At 34.8% G+C, this 19,154-nt stretch overlaps 4 protein-coding genes across 4 annotated transcripts; 1 reads left to right on the top strand and 3 right to left on the bottom strand.

Moving 5' to 3' along the window:
* Positions 1-1,693: 1,693 nt before the first annotated feature.
* Positions 1,694-3,403, bottom strand: LOC110684635 (peroxidase 57-like). Its single transcript, XM_021861067.1, has 4 exons — positions 3,117-3,403; positions 2,859-3,038; positions 2,569-2,734; positions 1,694-2,381 (listed from the first exon to the last, which is right to left on the bottom strand). The coding sequence occupies exons 1-4, from the start codon at positions 3,345-3,347 to the stop codon at positions 1,969-1,971; spliced, it is 990 nt and encodes a 329-aa protein (XP_021716759.1). The 5' UTR covers positions 3,348-3,403; the 3' UTR covers positions 1,694-1,968.
* Positions 3,404-5,937: 2,534 nt separating this feature from the next.
* LOC110684636 (peroxidase 57-like) lies at positions 5,938-7,373 on the bottom strand. Its single transcript, XM_021861068.1, has 4 exons — positions 7,070-7,373; positions 6,759-6,938; positions 6,464-6,629; positions 5,938-6,354 (listed from the first exon to the last, which is right to left on the bottom strand). The coding sequence occupies exons 1-4, from the start codon at positions 7,298-7,300 to the stop codon at positions 5,951-5,953; spliced, it is 981 nt and encodes a 326-aa protein (XP_021716760.1). The 5' UTR covers positions 7,301-7,373; the 3' UTR covers positions 5,938-5,950.
* Positions 7,374-9,181: 1,808 nt separating this feature from the next.
* On the bottom strand, positions 9,182-10,982 carry LOC110684609 (peroxidase 57-like). Its single transcript, XM_021861045.1, has 4 exons — positions 10,495-10,982; positions 10,218-10,397; positions 9,911-10,076; positions 9,182-9,743 (listed from the first exon to the last, which is right to left on the bottom strand). Exons 1-4 carry the CDS (start codon positions 10,735-10,737, stop codon positions 9,334-9,336), a joined length of 999 nt encoding a protein of 332 aa, XP_021716737.1. The 5' UTR covers positions 10,738-10,982; the 3' UTR covers positions 9,182-9,333.
* A 3,919-nt stretch (positions 10,983-14,901) lies between these two features.
* LOC110684634 (glycine-rich RNA-binding protein 3, mitochondrial-like) lies at positions 14,902-18,385 on the top strand. The gene is made up of 2 exons (XM_021861066.1): positions 14,902-15,372; positions 17,629-18,385. The coding sequence occupies exons 1-2, from the start codon at positions 15,342-15,344 to the stop codon at positions 18,000-18,002; spliced, it is 405 nt and encodes a 134-aa protein (XP_021716758.1). The 5' UTR covers positions 14,902-15,341; the 3' UTR covers positions 18,003-18,385.
* Positions 18,386-19,154: the final 769 nt, after the last annotated feature.

The following is a 19,154-nucleotide window of genomic DNA, read 5'->3' as shown; positions in this document are numbered from 1 at the left end:
GGAGTGGTTAAGTGAGGACCAGAAGGAGAGCCACATGGCCTCCTTGATCCCCAAGTCACCAAACCCACCAATCACAATAGCATATGACCGGTCAACACCCTTGGGCACCAAGGTATGGCCGGTCAAGGCCATTTGACTTGGCTTGGGCTTGCTAGCCATACCGCAAGCCCACTCGGCTGGGCTGCTCTTGCGCGCTGCTCGGCATGGGCCTGCTAGCACGCACCGCAAGCCCACGCAAGCTGCTAGGCTGCTGTACGTTGCTCGGCTGCCATGTCGGGCTTGCTAGCAAGCCTCGCTAGCCATAGCTCGCTGTGAGCTTGCTGGCATGCCGTGCTAGCGGCCTGTTGCAAGCTGCCAGCATGCGGGCTTGCTAGCCACGCCATGCTGCTGCTCGTTGTTGCTGCTCTCGCAAGGTCGCACGCCCTTGCAGGTTGCTGGTGCTTGCGGCAGCATGTGCTATATAACCTAGCCCTCGTACGGTTAGTCCGATACGAGGTTAGGGCTATGCACTTTGACTTTATAATTCGTTGTTTGACTTATTTGTACGTCTCGTCAATTTCTAGAATTTAACTTGACGTTCGGGTTCGACACTCCAAGCTTGGAATCCGACGTCGGAATACGTATCCTCTAGTTTGACGTATTAATGCCTTCAGTTGAATTCATCACCTTAGTTTGGTTGCACGCTTGGGTGTGACCCATTGGGTTCAATAAAAGGAAAGCTATGAGATTAATATAACTAATCTCACTGATCGGAGATGGCCTCTAGCGCGATTTTCCGATCACTTGACTTCACTGAATAATTAACTCTGTAATTAATTCCGAACCCTCTATCGGAATAATACACTTGTTCGAAGGACACCAATCCTTTCATTTAAATACTTGCTCCATTTCTTCATGCGCGGAGTTTTAGGAAAAATTGGAAAAAGTAATAAAATATGGAGGTAGCTAGTGGGATAGGTGGAAGAATAAAAAATTGTAAAAAAACCAAAGTAGTTGAGAGAATTGGATGAGAGAGAATATGGAATCAATAAAATATAATTTACGTTGGGTCCACTAGTTGAGAGAAATGAATTAAATATTGTAAAAGATTTCCAAATAAGGAAATGAAAATTGGAGCAAGTATTTAAAAACGGAGGGAGTACTACGTATAACGTATTGTAATACTTACCACCTTTTATGTCATACAAGTATATATTTTGGCTTTCCATCATCTTTTGTTCATTTTTTTTTTTCACCTTAGACTACTTTACTGTCTTAACTTATAATTTGTAAAAATTCTGACTAATCTCCAACAAATTCCAAAATAAGATTTGGAGAAATTTTCTATATAGTTAATTTTGGTTTAATTGAAGTTCAACTAAAGAGCTAGAATCAAACTACTCGCTAAATTCATTTTTAATATATCTTCTCATTTAATGTTCATGTTATCAATTGGCAGGAGAAAAAGTTAAAGTACGTGCCGACCTTTAAATAAACCGATAAACTTAAAGTGGTTAAACATTTAAAGGTGTTAGCAATGGACTCAAGGTATGTTAAAATAAAGTATTCAAATTGTGGTAAAAATTAAATCATGCAGATTGCAGAGTGCTCTCTAAAAGAATAGAGGGGACACATTTTGTTTGACAACATGTAAAAAAGTATAGAGTGTGTCAATCTTTTGTGTAAGAACTAAGGAGAAACTAACAAGGAAAAATATGAAAATTATTACTTGTATATAAATGAAAGATCAATTCCCATTGTATTATATACGCCTTTTGTTAATACAAACAGGGAAAATAAGAACCTATATAGTTCAAACACTCTGTTACTCCTTAACAAAAATCAAAATTAAAAACAAATGAAGAAATGAAATCGTAAAGAAAATTAACGAACAAGTTCATAAGAGCTTGAATTGAAAGAGTGATAGTTAAGCCATCAAATATAAGTAACAACGTCGTTCGACAACCATTTAGATTGTGGTGGGTGTTGTTAGTTGTTACGGCGGCAATTCAACCTAACTTGACCTTGTGAGCCAGTAAGGACACCGACCTTACCAAGCTTGACCATAGCGTAACCAAATTGGTAGGCAAATAAGTTATCGGTCCAAGCCAACTTGTTCACTGAATCCTTGGTAAGTGAATCACTTGCAATACGTTGATCAATTTCAAGTATACCCTTGCCTTGTGCAATTGCTTGGTAGTAACCATTGTCCACCTTGAACTCACTTCCTACAGTTTGGTCAGCGAAAACAAAGTTGTTTGATCCACTGCGAGGACATCTTTGTTGACACGAACTAAGAGTTGCTGAATTCATAGATGGGTCTGGTCTACCGGTGTTCTTGTAATTGTATAGTCGATCTAGGAATTTGCTACAATGAATGTCTCCAACGGTGTGACCACCTCCTATAGTATGATCAAACTCATCATTAATTAAGCTAGTTTTATACTATCTCCATTTCATATTTTTTGTAACTTTAGAATATTTTATATCTCACAAATAATACCCCAAGGTAGTCTAAATCAACTTTCCTAAATTAAAGTGTAGTTTTAAAAATATATGTTACCAATAAATAATTATTCGAAGTTATACCTAAGAGGAGCACAAAATCATAAGAACTCAATCCTTTCCTATTGAATAGCGTAATGGCGTCTGAAACTGAGATTGTTGGTGGAGGAAGGTTCTTCTCAGCTTCTGTTATAGTTGAAAAGAATCCATCTCTTCTTCCAGTTTCAACATCGTACCAATTTCCTTTAGCCTAAAAGAATCATTCAACATATTATGTGTTAGTAGTAGATTTTATCATGGATGTCTTAAGTTTATATTTCTCGAATTTCCAATATATAATAAAATCAAGTACTACTTGTATGTATAATACATACCAAGGCAACTGCGACTCTAGTTGCTATGACAATGATGTCGGCGCAAGAGACAAGTCCTGGGCACACTTGCTCCAATTTTGCTTTGCAAGCATCGATAAGTTCATAACCTCGAACACTGCCATTTGATGGTGCATTTTTCTCCGCGTTGCTTCCATCTAACAAGATGGATGCGTCACATCCCTTTCCACGGAAACAAATTATACTTGTTAGCATATCACATCGAATGTAGCTTATAAATTATAAAAATATTTAATTTACCCCAACAAAGCAATCATGAAACTGCATTCGAAGAAGAGCAGCGACAATGGTGTTATCATTTTGGTAAGCTTTAAGAACTATATCGAAAATAACACTTTCGACGTTGGCGCTACATCTTCCGTCATAGAATCCTTTCTTCAACTGGCCATAAGACTGGCCGACGAGGGTCATGCAGAGAAGAAAGATGGCTAGTGTCGTAGTAGAGGAAGAACTTGCTCTGGCCCTAGCCATTTTGTGCTACAAATTAAATGTAAATGCTTTATTATTTTTTTTTTATATATATTTTGGTTTATATGAATTACAAGAAATGGAGTTTCATATATATAGGCCTAAATGCACGACCTGCTAAACACAATTCTGGGCTAAAAGTTGCTAAGTTACATGTATGCACGACTTGTGAGAATAATTAACGTGCATTCCACTATAAAGTATATATCGTACTAAATAATCGAAAAACTAATAATTTTAAGTTTTTGATCATCAAATGACAATGATCTTCAAAGAGAGATTAATCTTCTACACTAATTAATTAATTATTAGTAGAATTATCTTAATTCTTATTATAATTAATATATTTAGTACCTAATTACAATAAGCCTTTCTAGTTGAGAATTATGTTGATATTATATATATAGTATTATTGATTGAAATTGTTTACTATTAATTATGTAATGTCAACCACTAATTTGCTGTTTTTTTAGTTTGACTAGCCACGGCCTCAAACCATACAGCCTTATTAGAGGGGATTTAGACTTTCGGGAGTTATTTAAAATTCATTTGATAAATCACTCCTAAATACGTACTACACACACCATGGCTTCTAATATAATATGCCACCACCACCCGTATATGACCCTGTCCTGGCCTAGGCTTGTTCGGTACAACTATGCACCCCTTACCATCACAACCATATGGTACCATATGACACTAAAATTATGTAAGTGACTGATACAATCTAGAAAGGAGGTGGATACAATCTAGCTTACACGTTTTTCTAGTCCCTCGTTCCATGATGGAGCTAGAAACTGGGATCTTCATCGTAAATTATTGGTGGCTGATGGGGAGGGATCGATTTTATATATTGATTGTCATCCAAGATACATGTTTTTCTAGTCCCTCGTTCATGATAAACACATAACAATTCTTTAATAACACTCTAAAAATATACAAAATATATGTCTTTTTAATTTGTACGTTTAAGTCAGCGATCGGGTGTTTCTAAAATGACCGTGAAAATAAGTCTGTCATAACGACTCCATTGTTGCCCCTTGATAATGGACTAACCACTAATTGCTAGGCAAAACCTTCCCTCCTAAGGATCAAATTTACGTACGTATGACTTTTCGATGGTTAACATAAAATTGCAGCTTGTATAGATTTCATTATTTCAACCCTATAATTTTAAAGAGTGTTATGTGTTTGACCATATAATAACTTTAAACAATGTACTAATAAACTTAGAGGAAAAAATTCAACGTTTAATACTCTATCAAAAGAAATAAAAATATATCATATTGAAAAAACAAAAAAAAAAAAAAAAAAAAAAAAAAAAAAAAAAAAAAGCGTTTGTGGTTTTCTTGGATCTTTTTACAGCTTTGGTTATTTAAGTTCTACTATACCCATGCAATATTCTTATTACCAGCCCACCTTAAAGGGGAAAGAAAAGTGAATAAAGAGATAGAATAATGAAGAAATTCGGAAAGAGAGAAAGTAAATATAATAAGGACATATTTTGTTTGAGAACTAATGAATTTCAAAGGGATGAAATTAAATAGAGATTAGATTATTATATAAATAAAAATGATTCCCATTGTAGTATAAGCCTTTTGTTAATACAAACAAAAAAAATTGGAACTTACATAGTTCCATATAGATATAATTCAAACACTTTGTTACTCCAAAATAACATATCAAAATCAAAGACAAATGAAGAAATGTAATGAAAAAACGAACAAGTACATAAGAGCTTGAATTAAAGAATGATAGTTAAGCCGTCAAATAAAAGTAACACCAGGGACAACGACCATGCATATTGTGGTACGTACGTACAGGGGCGGACACACCTTTAGTCATAGTGGGTCCGGTGACACAGTATTTTTTTTTAAAATAAAATATCAAAGAGACCTCTTATTATAGATAGGCGGTCTCTTTGATGCTGCTTTGGTAACAACAAACAACATCAAAGAGACCTCTTATTAAGGTAGGCGATCTATTTAATGCTGCTATTGCTACTTAAATATTAAAGAGACCTGTTATTTATATAAGAGGTCTCTTTGATACTGCTATTGCATTTCGCAATTCTTTTGCGCTACTTTCTTTTTTCATTAAAGAGACCAGTTATATTTAATAACTGGTCTCTTAAGTTATCTCACTTTTTTTTGTATAATTTTTTAATAATTTTTTTTCCCTTTTTATATCTTATATTTGTACAACCGATTTTAATATTTCCCCATAAAGCTTATCAATTAAATAAAAAATCATAAAGTTGATTCAATATAATAATTTTATTGTACCATTTGTTTATAACATGTTATTTGTAGTATTTTCGACTTGTAAAATTGAATTCTTAAGTACTGTATTTGGTTGTGGTATGTATTTTTGTGTCCTATTTTTGGATTGAAATCAATTTGGTGAAATATATATATATATATATATATATATATATATATATATATATATATATATATATATATATATATATAATTTTTGGATTGAAATTAATTATGAACAAGACATGGAAAAAAAAATTATACTTTCACAAATGATCAATAATTGATGGTGACACACTATCTCGGAAATCTTGGATCCGCCACTGCGTACGTACGTTTGTGGTATTAGTTGTTACGACGGCAGTTCCTCCTGACCGGACCCTGGGTAAGGACTCCAACCCTACCAAGATTGATCATAGCGTAACCAAATTGGGTAGCAAAGTCCCCACTGTAAGCCAACCTGCTCACGGTACTTTTAGTTTGAACATCGCTTGCAATTCGTTGATCAATTTCGAGCACACCCTTGCCTAGCGAAATCGCCTTGTAGAAACCATTGTCCACCCTGTATTCACTTCCTACAGTTTGGTCGGCGTAAACAAAGTTGTTTGATCCAGTGCTAGGACATCTTTGTCGAAACGACGTAAGGGTTGCTGAATTCATAGATGGATCTGCTCTACCGGTGTTCTGGTAATTGTATAACCGGTCTAGGAATTTGCTACAGTGAATGGCTCCAACGGTGTGACCACCTCCTGTAATATATAAGTTTATAAATATGCATGCTAGTTTTAATTTGTAAATGAAATAATTATATACTAAATCAACTTTGTTAAAGTATTTCTTTGGATATAATTACTATACCTAGGAGGAGCACAAAATCATTAGCGCTCAATCCTTTGCTACCGAATAGTCTAATTGCATTTGAAACTGAGATTGTTGGTGGAGGAAGGTTCTTCTCAGCTTCAGTAATAGATGAAAAGTACCCATCTTTTCTTCCAGTTTCAACAATGTACCAATTTCCTTGAGCCTAGAAAAATCATTCAACACATTATGTGTTAGTAGATTAAATCATCATGTCCTAACACTATTAATTTCTCAATTTTATAATCCAATGACAAGTAACGTTGCAAAACTAGCTAGTTTGTGTAATGCATACCAAGGCAACCGCGACTCTAGTTGCTACGACAATGATGTCTGCACAAGAGACAACTCCAGGACACAATTGCTCCAATCTTGCTTTGATAGCATCGATAAGTTCATAACCTCGAACGCTACCATTTGATGGTGCATTTTTCTCCGCGTTGCTTCCATCTAACAAGATGGATGCATCACATCCCTGCTCAACAAAAATGAAATACTCGTACATGTTAATCTATCATTTACAATTTAACACTCCGTAATATCTAACGTGGATGTACATAACCATGCATGTTAATTAAGGCAACATTGCATTAAATTACTACATACCCCAACAAAGCAATCATGAAATTGCATTCGGAGAAGAGCAGCAACAATGGTTTTATCAGTTTGGTAAGCTTTAGAAACTATATCGTAAATAACACTCTCTACATTGGCGCTACATCTTCCAGCATAGTAATTTTGCTTCAGCTGACCATAAGACTGACCGACGAGGGTCATGCAGAGAAGAACAATGGCTAGTGTTGTGGTAGAGGAAGAACTTGCTCGAGCCCTTGCCATTTTTTTTTTCTTTTTAGGAAGAATGTTTGGAAAAAATATATTTCTTTTTTTTTTTTTGGATATAACTTACCCAAAATAAAGATCCATATTTACAGAGGCAGTTCGAGGCTACAACAATTGAGTGCACAACCAATTAAGTTGATTGGTGATTGTATGCACGAAATGTTAACGTGCATTTCATAATGTCGAATTAATGCAATTTTCATTACCCAATTGGTAACAAACTAAAGGAGTATCTAGAATATTTTTATTATAATGTATGTCTCTGATTAATTTGCTCCCAACTACGAATATAATATATGCACTCCAAGTTGGGGGACAAACGAATATGACGAAGGACTTTTATTTAATGTGATTTCTACCAAAATTCATGTAAAAATGAATTATTCGGTTCGATTAATGAATTACTTAATATTCTCAAAATCACCTCTTGATAAGTGAATAATAACAGATCTATATACTTGACTGAAATTTTTAAGGCATGTGTACGATATATATGTAGAGACTTGTCAAATTCATTCTAATGTACTGTGAATTTACAATTTACATTGCAGAGTACTCTCCTGATTATTATTACTCCATTTACATAATAATCGTACATGTTTAATTGCCACTGTACATTTTATTTATATGTATCAGTAACATACATCTTTAATTATGATATAGAAAAAAAGAATTAAAAAAAAAAAAGAAGAAGAAGACTTCAATTATACTTTATACATTAGTAAAAATTATAAAAAATTAATATTATAAAAGTATATATCGAGATGAGTTAAACAAATTATCAAATGGATTTTTTTCACGACACGTATCATTCAAAAATTACAATTAGAGCAGTGTGTATGAATAATGTACAAAATTTCAAGGTTACAATGTTCAAGGATTTTATTAATTATTAAGGAATAAGGTGTTCAACATAATAAAGCTCGTTATAAATTATTCATTTGCCTCCTTGATATAAAAAAAAATGAAAAAGAAAATAGTACCTTCCCAAAACAGGCAAATCATTGATTGGGAAAGGTCGTACACCTGTACAAAGATAACAAGAGTACGCACAAATACACAAATGAGGGCAACTGGCTGGGTACATATCAATTTCAATTTAGTATAACAAGCAAAGCTCGGTGGAGTTGATGGGGAATTTACTTTGTGACTTTGAGTTCACAAGTTCAGACCGCACCAACTATATATTTGCTTGGGAATAGGGGGATTCTTTTACCTCCCCCTCTGCTCTCAAGCATTGACCTGCGCGGCTGAACTAGCTTAAGCTGTGAGATATGCCGATTCAGTAGGATCCTTCACCTTACCTTTAAAAATAAAATCAATTTGGTATATAATTTCCCTAAATATCTAAAAATATGTTGGGAAATTCATTAAATTTTATTAAGGGCAAATATAAAGTTTGAACATTTAGAGTATGATGCACTTTTAAAACTAAATGATGTATTTTATAAACCAAATGTTGTATAAAAAAATTGAATGGGAAGTTTACACATATTTACAAGCTAAGCATGTCGTTGATATAACCAAGCATGCTTGATGGAGTTAGTGGGGCACCAACTATACAAATGCTTGGGAGTAGGAGGTTTCCCTTACCTCCCCCCTCTACTCTCAAGCGATGACCTGCAGAGCTGGGCTGGCTAAACTTGTGAGAAATGTCAGTTCAGTAGGGTCCTTCATCTTACCTTAAAAATATGCACATTCAATACAAAAATTATGCACATAAAATCCTTCTCATTTTAAGGAACTTCTCATTTGACCGAAATTATATATTTGTGTATGAGTACATATTTTAGGAATTTCCCTATACAAAATAGAACTTTTATTATAAACTCTTTCAATATATAATTTGTAAGTCAAACTTCAATCAACAGTCTAAAATAAACACACAATTGCTCCAAAGCAATATTATTATTATTAAAGCTAATGGTAAAAACAACTCAACAACATTTGGTCATTGTTCTTAATTACATATAGTAACGATCAAAAAAATGAAATGGATGTGTATATAAATTAATTAATTAATTAGTTAATTAATTAAAACGGCGGCAGTTGCTTCTAATTTGGCCTTGTTTACCAGTTAGAACACCAACCCTACCAAGCTTAACCATTGCACGAGGGAATTCAAAGGTGAAGTCCCCGGTCATAGACAGCCTTCTTACAATACCGGCGGTTCGTGGGTGGCGTGCAATTTCTTGATCAATTGGTAGTACACCCTTGCCTTGCCTAATTGCTTGGTAGAAAGCCTTGTCTACTTTAAACTCACTTCCTCGGGTTTGGTCTGCGAAAACGAAGTTGTTTGATCCACTTCTAGGGCATGTTGTACTTAGAGATGAGAAAGTGGTTGGATTCATGGTTGGGTCTGAGCCCCTTGATCGTTGGAAAATGTAGAGACGTTCCATCACAAATGAGCAATGAATTCGTCCAACAGTGTGTCCTCCACCTATAAGGTACAATGGATTGAACAAGCTAAGTTAAACTCAAAAAATCATTTTAAGGATGACTAGCTACCAAAAATTTTTATAGTAGGCACCCTATATGTAACATGTAAGTCGATAAATTGATATACTTAAACTCTATACTAGTTTAATACCGGATTTGATATCATACCTAAGAGAAGTACAAAATCTTGAGTGTTCAAGCCTCTTCTTCTAAATACATCAATGGCGTTTGGAACGGAGATTGTTGATGCAGGAAGGTTTGCTTCCGCTTCACTAGCAAGTGAAATGACACCATCCCTTCTTCCAACTTCAACGCGATACCATCTTCCTCCAGCCTAAACAAATTATATCCGTATTTTGTGTAAGTTATAATATTACACGAAGTACTACGTACTTTGTCATGCTTGCTAGCTACTTTGTACGCCTCAATATTGAATTAGTAGTAAAATTTCTAGTTAATTATTCATGTAACATACCAAGAAAACTGCAACTCTAGTTGCTATGACGATGATGTCTGCACAAGAAACGACTCCTGGACATATTTGCTCCAAACTGTCCTTGCAAGCATCGATAAGATCATAAGGTCCAACACCAATATTTCCAGATGCAACCTTTTCTGAGCCTCTTCCATCCAACAAGACAGATGCGTCACATCCCTAAAATGATCAATAAGTTGATATATATTAGTACGTAACTAATAAGGTATAAACTTTATACAAACTAAAAATTTACACAAAGAAGTTTAGAAATTACCCTAACAAAGCAGTCATGGAATTGCAATCGGAGAAGAGAAGCTACAACTCTGTTGTCTCTATCGAAAGCTTGCTTAACAATGTCGAAAATAACTTTTTCGACGTTGTTCTTCCCACATTTTCCTATGTAGAATCCAAGCTGCAACTGACCATAAGATTGACCTACAAGAGTCATCAAGAGAAGTGCAACGGCCAGTGCCGCGTTAGATGATGAACTCGTCCTAATAGCCCTAGTTCTAGCCATGTTTTCTTAGTTAAGAGTATGTAATCAATAAAATTTAAGTACGAATACTACTTAGTAAAGTGTATGTTGTTGTTTTGTTACTATGACATACTAGAAGTGTAGGTGCGTACTTATAAGGAAAGTACAAGGCAATCAGTTGTTTTTTTTGGATGAACGAATTGTTCTTACAGTACAATTGTACAAATTGTTGTAAGAAATTATCGCGTTCTTCAACCAGTTTTTGTAAGCTCTATAAGATATGATCGATTGAACACAATTCAGCCGACTCGTTCAATTGGAATGTCAAATTCAAATGATAAAAAATAAATTAAGGCTAGTTGTTAATAAAACTTAACAAAATTAAAGTATATGTTTGTTAGTATATAAAACAATTAAATACTCAGCTCTTCATAATACATTTATTGATACAAGAATTTATCAAACCTTTAACTTGGATGACATCGTCCTTACTTTAATTCCTAGTAAAAGGGCTCAATTTGGCCACTTGGGGAGGTATTGATAACATTGACTAATACCCTTTCTCATTAAATATAATTTGACAAATTGAAAAATAATATAGAAGACTTGTATAGTATAAGATATGGTTTCTTGGCTTTTAAAAAATAATCTATAATACCATTTAATAAGGACTATTTTTAAAATTTTGAGTTTAAATATCTTTATTTCTCTTCACTATCCAATGATTCTATGTTGCGTTGTTTGATTGTGCTAAAAGGTAAATGGTTTACTCTTTTTATTTAGAGAATATGTACGTATCTATAAAGTAAAATTCAACAATTTACGTACAAAATAGCCAAAAGGTCGCAAAATGTACGCAGACTGATAACTACGACAAAGTTAATATTTTTATCTTAGTTTTTGGCAAGTGACAAAGTAAATATGAAATGGTCTTACAGAATGACAAGGCTGTTTAAGTTATTATATTAATCTCTTAAAAATGGTCTTACAGAATGACAAGGCTGTTTAAGTTATTATATTAATCTCTTAAAAATGGTCTTACAGAATGACAAGGCTGTTTAAGTTATTATATTAATCTCTTAACTCTTATTAAAAAAAATATCTTACCTCTGACTTCTCCGCCTTGATGCTCAATTTAAGTGCATAGGCGTGTGCTCTAACTGATTCTCAATTAGGTTGCTTGTGGTTTCAAGTTTGATAGTGTCAACCAACGTTAAGAGGGCCTTTATGAAAAAAAAAATTTGAAAATTATATACAGTACTACGTATGTTCTTTCCTGCTTTCACTTATACTCCCTTCGTTTTTAAATACTTGCTCCATTTCTCCATACGTGGAGTTTTAGAAAAAAGTTGGAGAAAGTAATAAAATATGGAGGTACTGGGGTAGGTGGAAGAATAAAAAATTATAAAAAAGCAAAAGTAGTTGAAAGAATTGGAGGAGAGAGAATATGAAATTAATAAAATATGATTTATGTTGGATTCACTAGTTAAGAAAACTAAATTAAATAGGAAAAAATCATGGCAATAATCCGACCTTTAGCCCATTCTTTTTTAATAATCCGACCTTTCGATTATTATTTAATAATCCGACCTTTGGGGGTCTTTAATTTTTAAACAGGTTACATAACACGTGGCGGCCTGTGATTGGTAAAAAAAATCAAAAAAAAAAAAAAAAACCAAACCCTTGATCACCACCAATCCCACCCCAACCAGCCCCCAACCCACCATGGCACCACCCACGCTACCTACCCTGCTAACCCAACCAGCCACAAACAACCACCAACCGCTGCCAGGACCCCGACCCTAACTGGCGTCCAAACCCTCACCCCTGCCCGCGAGATCCCACGCCCAGCCCCCAACCCCTTGCCCCGCGAAACCCCAACTTATCCCCTACCGGCGACCGTACTATATCCAGCGACCCAGTCACCCCCACCTAGCCTCATCTTCGGCGACACCCACTCCACCCGCCTTCCCTACCAGTGGTTCTGCGAACCCCCAACCCCTACCCACAAATTCCCACTCAGGCACTCAGCCCTCCCCCCCCCCCTACCAGTAGTGCAGTGGTGGTGGGGATGGGTGGAGCAATGGTGTTGTATGGGGAAAGGAGATAGAAAAGAAAAAATCAAAAAAAAAAAATATGTTGGGTGGTGGTGGGGATGGTGGTGAGCTGGTGGCTGAATTATTTGAGGTTTTTTAATTTTTTTTTTTTTTTTTTTTTTTTTTACCAATTATGTAATGACACGTGTATTTTAAACCGGAAAAAAAAAAAATTACCTCTTCAACCGGTTTCTGGTCAAATGGGACCAATAAAAATTAAAGACCCCCAAAGGTCGGATTATTAAATAATAATCAAAAGGTCGGATTATTGCCATGAATTTTTCCAATTAAATATTATAAAAGCTTTTCAAATAAGGAAATGGAGCAAGTATTTAAGAATGGCCGGAAATAAAAAGTAAAACAAGTATTAAAAATGGAAATTAATAATCCCACATTTTGGTGGTCTTCTCTAAATAGTCCCACCTTCAATTAATCTCAAAATAATCCCACCTTTACACCTTATCTTCTTAAAATAGTCCTTTTTACCGGTTACTTATTAAACAGGTTAAAATCATCTTCTTCTTTGTTTTTAATTTATTTTTTATATTTTTAATAAGGGCCTTCTACCACCATTACCAGATTTACCACTACCACCATCACCAACAATACCAAGACTTCAAGGGCTCACCAACCAGGCAACCACCACCAGCAAAGCCACCTCCTTCTTCGCCACTTGCCAGCTATCAAAACCCACTTGGGAATCTCACAAGTTCTTAACCCAAACTGAAAACCCCAAACCGGATTGTTCCTACCACTTGAACCCACCACCTGGACCACACAAAGTCCTACGGTACCTACCCCACTGAATCCCAACACCCCGAAACCAGACCGTACCCAACCCGAAAACCCACCCCAACACCCAAAATCCAACCCTCCCTCCACCACCAAAATCTACCTCACACTAAAAGCCCACAACATAAAAACCCCACCCAAGTCACTCTAAACCTGTCCCACTGATACAGGCAGGCTGGTGGTGCAGGGGTGTTTGTTAATGACGACGAAAGTGGTGAAGGAGAGGTGAGAGAAAGGACGGCGGAGGGAGCGTAGACGCTGTGGACGGTGGTTTTGAGTAAGCAGGGGTAATAGGATGGGGGAGGTATGAGAGAGAAAGCTTTTCTAATAATTAGAATTAATATTAAAAATGCTAAACCAATAGAATTGTGACACGTTAACCTATCAAACCGGTTAACAATCAATCAAGGACCATTTTGAGCGGATGAAGTTTAAAGGTGGGATTATTTTGAGATTAATTAAAGGTGAGATTGTTTAGAGAAGACCACCAAAAGGTAGGATTATTAGTTTCCATTTTTTCTTTAAAAATTGAGGGAGAATTATAGTACTTCGTATTAATTTATTAATGATGCTGGACTACTAAATGCATGCGTTATTTTGAAGTGATTCATGCCAATATGCCACAGTTGACTGTTCCAACTTCCATAACTAACATCCTCAATCGTGGATTCGCGGAACCAGCCATCTTTGGGCCAAGGTTTTGCCTTGATCAAGAGCTAGCAGTTTGGGCTTAAATTCTAGCTAAAAGAAAATTGGGTTGGATTAAGCCAACTATTTGGGCAGAACATTTTTATTCAAAATTTTCATGCCTAAGCTTAAAATAGCCTAAATAATCATGCCCAAAACCAAATTATTTTAGCATTGTACTTCCTTTATTTTTATATATCTGCAACACAGTCTTATGGCACGCACTTTAATGTCGAGATTATATAATGTAAACGTTAAATTAATTAAGATAATTTTTACACATGATACCTAACCCTTCTCTATAGTGTTAAAATTATTTTGAAAATGTCGTTCGTTTACCTTTACTAATCAACTCCTAAAACCGCGTGTCTTAAGGTTATGTTGCAAGTAGAAGAAAACGGAGGAAGTGCTATGTAAATTTTTTATTTTTTTAATAGACATAAACTATGGAATTTGTTAAAGATAATAACTCTCTCTAAACTAATTTATGTATTTGTTAATTTAGATTTCATTTGTAAATGTCGTATGACTTTTTATTAACGAATTGACTTGTCTCGTTTTCTTTAAAAAAATCTTATTTTTCTCATATACTTATATTTCTTCTTTTTCTCTCCACATTTACATTTCAACAAAAACCTATACAAATAGTTAATCCATGGGACAAGTAAATTGAAACGAAAAGAGTATCAAATGTGAACACACGGTATACGGGCCTAACAACTAAAGTTGTATGTTAAGCTCATCCTTTAAAGTGGATAAACCCAAAACCCAAAAACCAAAACCCAAAACCCAAAAAAACGTTAACAAACAAAAAAGGACAATTCCAAACTTATTTCTCTATATTCCCTAAAATTCTTCCATTTCTATTTATTAAAGCAAACTTCTTTTTCTCCCCTGCTTCCATAACACTGCACCACCTGTCCAAAACAAAAAGAACTTTTATAAAAGGAAAAAATAAATTGTTCGAATGAAGTTCAGAATCCCGTGTCTTCACTCTTGAGGAGAGAGAAAACTGCGAAAAAAATGAAATAATTTTGGGTTTTCTGGGTGGTTTTTCTGCAAATTCATCTCATGCTACTCGCTTCTAATTCTTCTAATCTAGGTAAGATTTTACTGCCATTGTTTTTATACTAATTTTGTTGTTTTACTTTCTTATTTTGCAATTTGTTTTTAATTAATTATGATATTGATTAACTGCCATTAATTATGATATTAGCTGCAAAATTTTTAAGTAGAATTTTCAATAATGTGATATGTTCAATGTAGTACAAAGATGTGTGATATTATTATTTTAGTTGATGCTAAAAAGATTGTAGGAGTTGTGTTTGTTGGCCTTATAAGTAGATATGATTATATTCATGGCTTCTTGATTAAATTATTAGAGTGCCTCGTTCATATAAAAATGTACATGAAATTTTGAGTAAGTGGAAAATTTTGGAGTTGTTACGACAAAGATATGTGAAGTAGAATTTCGTAGGAAGTGGAAATATGTGGAGTTGTATTGTTTGACAAAGATGCACGAAGTTGCATTAAATCATGTCTAAATCAATCAATTTTTGACGAGCATAAAATGAAATTTGATTGGAATTGTCTTATTGGATTTTTCAATGAAGTTTAATTTTGTTCGATTTAATGACAAATTATTGTTTTAAAGTTGTTGTCAATCAAAAGCAATTTAAAAAAAATGCCAGTGTTTTGTGTTCCAAATTTGATTTCAACCACCCTCTTGCCCTACCCAAAAAAGGGGTAAGTTGTTTATTTTGGTCACTAAATGTAGATTTGATTCAAACATGGGATTCTAATTAGTTTAGTCGTTTAGAGGTGGTTGTTGGCTAGTGAAAATAATGTGACATTGAAAATGATGGTGGGTGTTCTAAATTTGTTTATTTTGGTCACTATGTATGATTTGACTAAAACATGGGATTCTAATCAGTGTAGTCACTTAGAGGTGGTTGTTGGCTAGTGAAAAATTATGCGACATTGAAAATGTAGGTGGGTTGTAGAGCGCAATTTTCTATGTACTACTGGTTGTACTTTGTGCATGGTATCAAGGTTATTTCTTTGCCCATGTGCTTGTAACTTGTGAGCACATGAGTCAAATAATGGATTTGGAGTTTGGACCTTTGGTTGTACCTTGTGTAAAGTGCAACCGGTTGTACAATGAAGATTTTTGATGTAGAGTAGTGTTGTAGACTGTAAGAGCTGTGGAGTGTACCTTCATATCTATTCATAAAGCTTAGCTTTTAATGTGGGTAACACAAATGAACAACGATATCTTTTATCAAGCCATGAGTTTTGACTCTTTTGAGTAAGTGTTTAATATGCTTGATTGTGTATTAAAACATATAATAGAGTGTTCTTGGATTATTTTTTGGTCGAATCCAAGAGATTGGGGAACGAGGTTAATAATGTGTTCTTGACCTTTTGATCGAATTGAAATACATATATATCGATAATCCTTAGAAGTAAAGCTGTTATTGTATTGGGCTAGTGGAGTAGTGGATAGATTCCACTGATGAATATTTTGATCTAATTAGATATATTGACTACGTATTCCCCTGTTAGAAGATTTGAGGGCTGCACTTCTGTCTGACAGTGTAAAACTCGTAGTTGAAACTGGGCAAGAAAGCCCTAGATACCAAACAAACTGATGAAACTTTGATTGCAGGTGATGACAAGAAAGGTCATGTCATTGAAAACTTACGAGGCGATGAACATAACCTACCACATATGGTTGGAACGTGGGCACCATATGTTATGGACCACAATAATTCATTTTCTTTGACAATGTCCCCCATTCCCCCCAACTGGAATAGTTTGATTAGCTGAAATCCCAATTCAATTTTCAGTAGAACATTGTGTTAGTGTTACAAATCACGATTAATTTTGTACGAGGCAGACACACAAGATTGTAAAAAGTACTTTAACACTTTATATGTGCTTCCCTCCAGCATCAAATTTCATAAAAATCTATCTTCTTGTACTAAAAAGTAGATAAAGTAGCAAATGTTCTGTTTGTCCGAGGCTCAGAGTGGTATTTTGTGTGATGAAAGTATCTATTACCACTCTCTTGTATATTCTTTTCTCATCTCAGTGGAAAAAGCAAAACTTCTGTGAGGGAAGAGTGCATAAGAGAGCTTCTTTGGATGCCCTATTGCTCTCTTTCGTAAGGCCATTATGTTTTAAGTGATTTCTAGGAGATGCTACTGGGTCATTTTAATCAACTTTTGAATGGATGTGTTAAGGATTTTGTAACAGAATAAATTGAAATTCATTCTTGGGTGCAGAAATTAAATTACCAAATTTATTGATTTTGTTCGTTGTGATGTGCTTGTTTAACTACATTTTTGTCACGCAGCTTTGCAAGACCATAATAACATGAAGGAAACTGAGGTGTTGTCAGAAGACAGTCGAATGCATATAACCGCAATTAGCAAGAGAGGTGGAGGTGGTGGTCATGGAGGTGGCGGTCATGGAGGTGGTGGGGGTCATAGTAGTGGAGGCCATGGTGTTGGCAGTGCAAGTCATGGTGGTGAAGGAGGAGTTGGCGGTGATGAAGGCCATGGAAGAGGAGGGAAGCTTCCATTCTATGGAGCTGCTGGGGCAGCAGCTGTTGCTGCTAGAAACAGGGGTCACCACCAGCAGAAAGGCTCGAATTGTGCCCCTGCACAGCTTGGGTTAACTCTTCCTTCATCATTATTAGGTCTTGGAATCTTTCTTATTCGATTTTAAGCTTACTAGTAGATGAATATCAGAGTGAGACTTCTTAGTTTTTGGGGATTACGGATACTCTTAACAATGCTACAATCCTTGCTAGGCTTCCGATCCATTACTCTACCGGACTACAAGTACGTTTCCATGAGAAGATATCGCCACTTGCTTGAGGAGTGTCTGTTACGTTTGTCTTGGTCTACTCTCTAGTCTCGACTACTTATACAAAATATATTTAATAGGCCTTTAACTTTTAAATTTTACTCAGGTGTGAATCCAAATTAAATCTTTAACTTCTAAAATTTACTCAGGTGCGAATTCAAATTAAATCTTCTTTTGCACAGTTTGTGTATCATTTGTATGTCATTCAAATTTATTGGTTGATACGTGGCATTAGCTCTATAATACACCAATTTTCTATTCATTTTTAATATGTAGTATACTATTTAAATATTTGCGATATGCCTATATGGTAAACACATAGCCACACGAATGTTGCATGAAGGTATCTTGGTCATGAGACTCATGACTCATGAGTTTAACATTTCTGGAATTGAGAAGATTGAAAACGGAATACCCATATAGACAGATGACACAAAAACACTACCGTCATTCCGGCAATAGATAAGTTTGTTAATTTCTTATTAACATAATTTCAAGATTTTCGTCTGATTTTCCACTTAATAGACAATTCACTCCTATACGTAACCTATTAGATCTATTGTTGTCATTTTCTTCGAAAGTGGATGATTAAAGGGCGTTTGAGGTTCTTGTTTAGATTGCTTTCATAAAAGCAAAAACACGTACGAGAATTGTTTGAAACAATAAGTGTATTGTGTATGCAACAATTGTAGGCATCCCAAATTACAATATAAATCAATGATATAAACATGTGACTTAATATCCTGAGTATACAGAGTACAACTATACATTTTACAGGTACTCCGTAGTATATTACATAGAAAATCTATTGTTTCATTAAAAAATTCATGGTTAGCTTGTTCCAAATAAATATTGTACTACAAGTACTAGATAGATAAAGGAACATTAAATATGAGTATAAATTAATATTGATAGAAAAAGTGACAAAATCTATGCAAAAAAATTACTATGTACTATTTTCCTAAAGTATTCTCGAAAATCTAACATAAAATGAGAGGGGTTACTCCTAAA

Source organism: Chenopodium quinoa, unplaced genomic scaffold (genome assembly GCF_001683475.1).
Source record: "Chenopodium quinoa cultivar QQ74 unplaced genomic scaffold, ASM168347v1, whole genome shotgun sequence".
In the NCBI taxonomy this organism is placed as follows: Eukaryota; Viridiplantae; Streptophyta; class Magnoliopsida; order Caryophyllales; family Amaranthaceae; genus Chenopodium; species Chenopodium quinoa.
This window is presented reverse-complemented; position numbering and strand designations above follow the sequence as displayed.

Excerpts from the sequence above, each read along its gene's own strand:
- LOC110684635 (XM_021861067.1), bottom strand. The coding sequence starts at position 3,347 with ATGGCTAGGGCCAGAGCAAGTTCTTCCTCTACTACGACACTAGCCATC. Across the intron at positions 3,039-3,116 it reads TTCATGATTGCTTTGTTGGG|GGATGTGACGCATCCATCTT; the intron begins GTAAATTAAATA and ends TTCCGTGGAAAG. Across the intron at positions 2,735-2,858 it reads CTAGAGTCGCAGTTGCCTTG|GCTAAAGGAAATTGGTACGA; the intron begins GTATGTATTATA and ends TGATTCTTTTAG.
- LOC110684636 (XM_021861068.1), bottom strand. The coding sequence starts at position 7,300 with ATGGCAAGGGCTCGAGCAAGTTCTTCCTCTACCACAACACTAGCCATT. Across the intron at positions 6,630-6,758 it reads CTAGAGTCGCGGTTGCCTTG|GCTCAAGGAAATTGGTACAT; the intron begins GTATGCATTACA and ends TGATTTTTCTAG. Across the intron at positions 6,355-6,463 it reads TGATTTTGTGCTCCTCCTAG|GAGGTGGTCACACCGTTGGA; the intron begins GTATAGTAATTA and ends TATATATTACAG.
- LOC110684609 (XM_021861045.1), bottom strand. The coding sequence starts at position 10,737 with ATGGCTAGAACTAGGGCTATTAGGACGAGTTCATCATCTAACGCGGCA. Across the intron at positions 10,077-10,217 it reads CTAGAGTTGCAGTTTTCTTG|GCTGGAGGAAGATGGTATCG; the intron begins GTATGTTACATG and ends TAATTTGTTTAG. Across the intron at positions 9,744-9,910 it reads AGATTTTGTACTTCTCTTAG|GTGGAGGACACACTGTTGGA; the intron begins GTATGATATCAA and ends TGTACCTTATAG.
- LOC110684634 (XM_021861066.1), top strand. The coding sequence starts at position 15,342 with ATGCTACTCGCTTCTAATTCTTCTAATCTAG. Across the intron at positions 15,373-17,628 it reads TTCTAATTCTTCTAATCTAG|CTTTGCAAGACCATAATAAC; the intron begins GTAAGATTTTAC and ends TTTGTCACGCAG.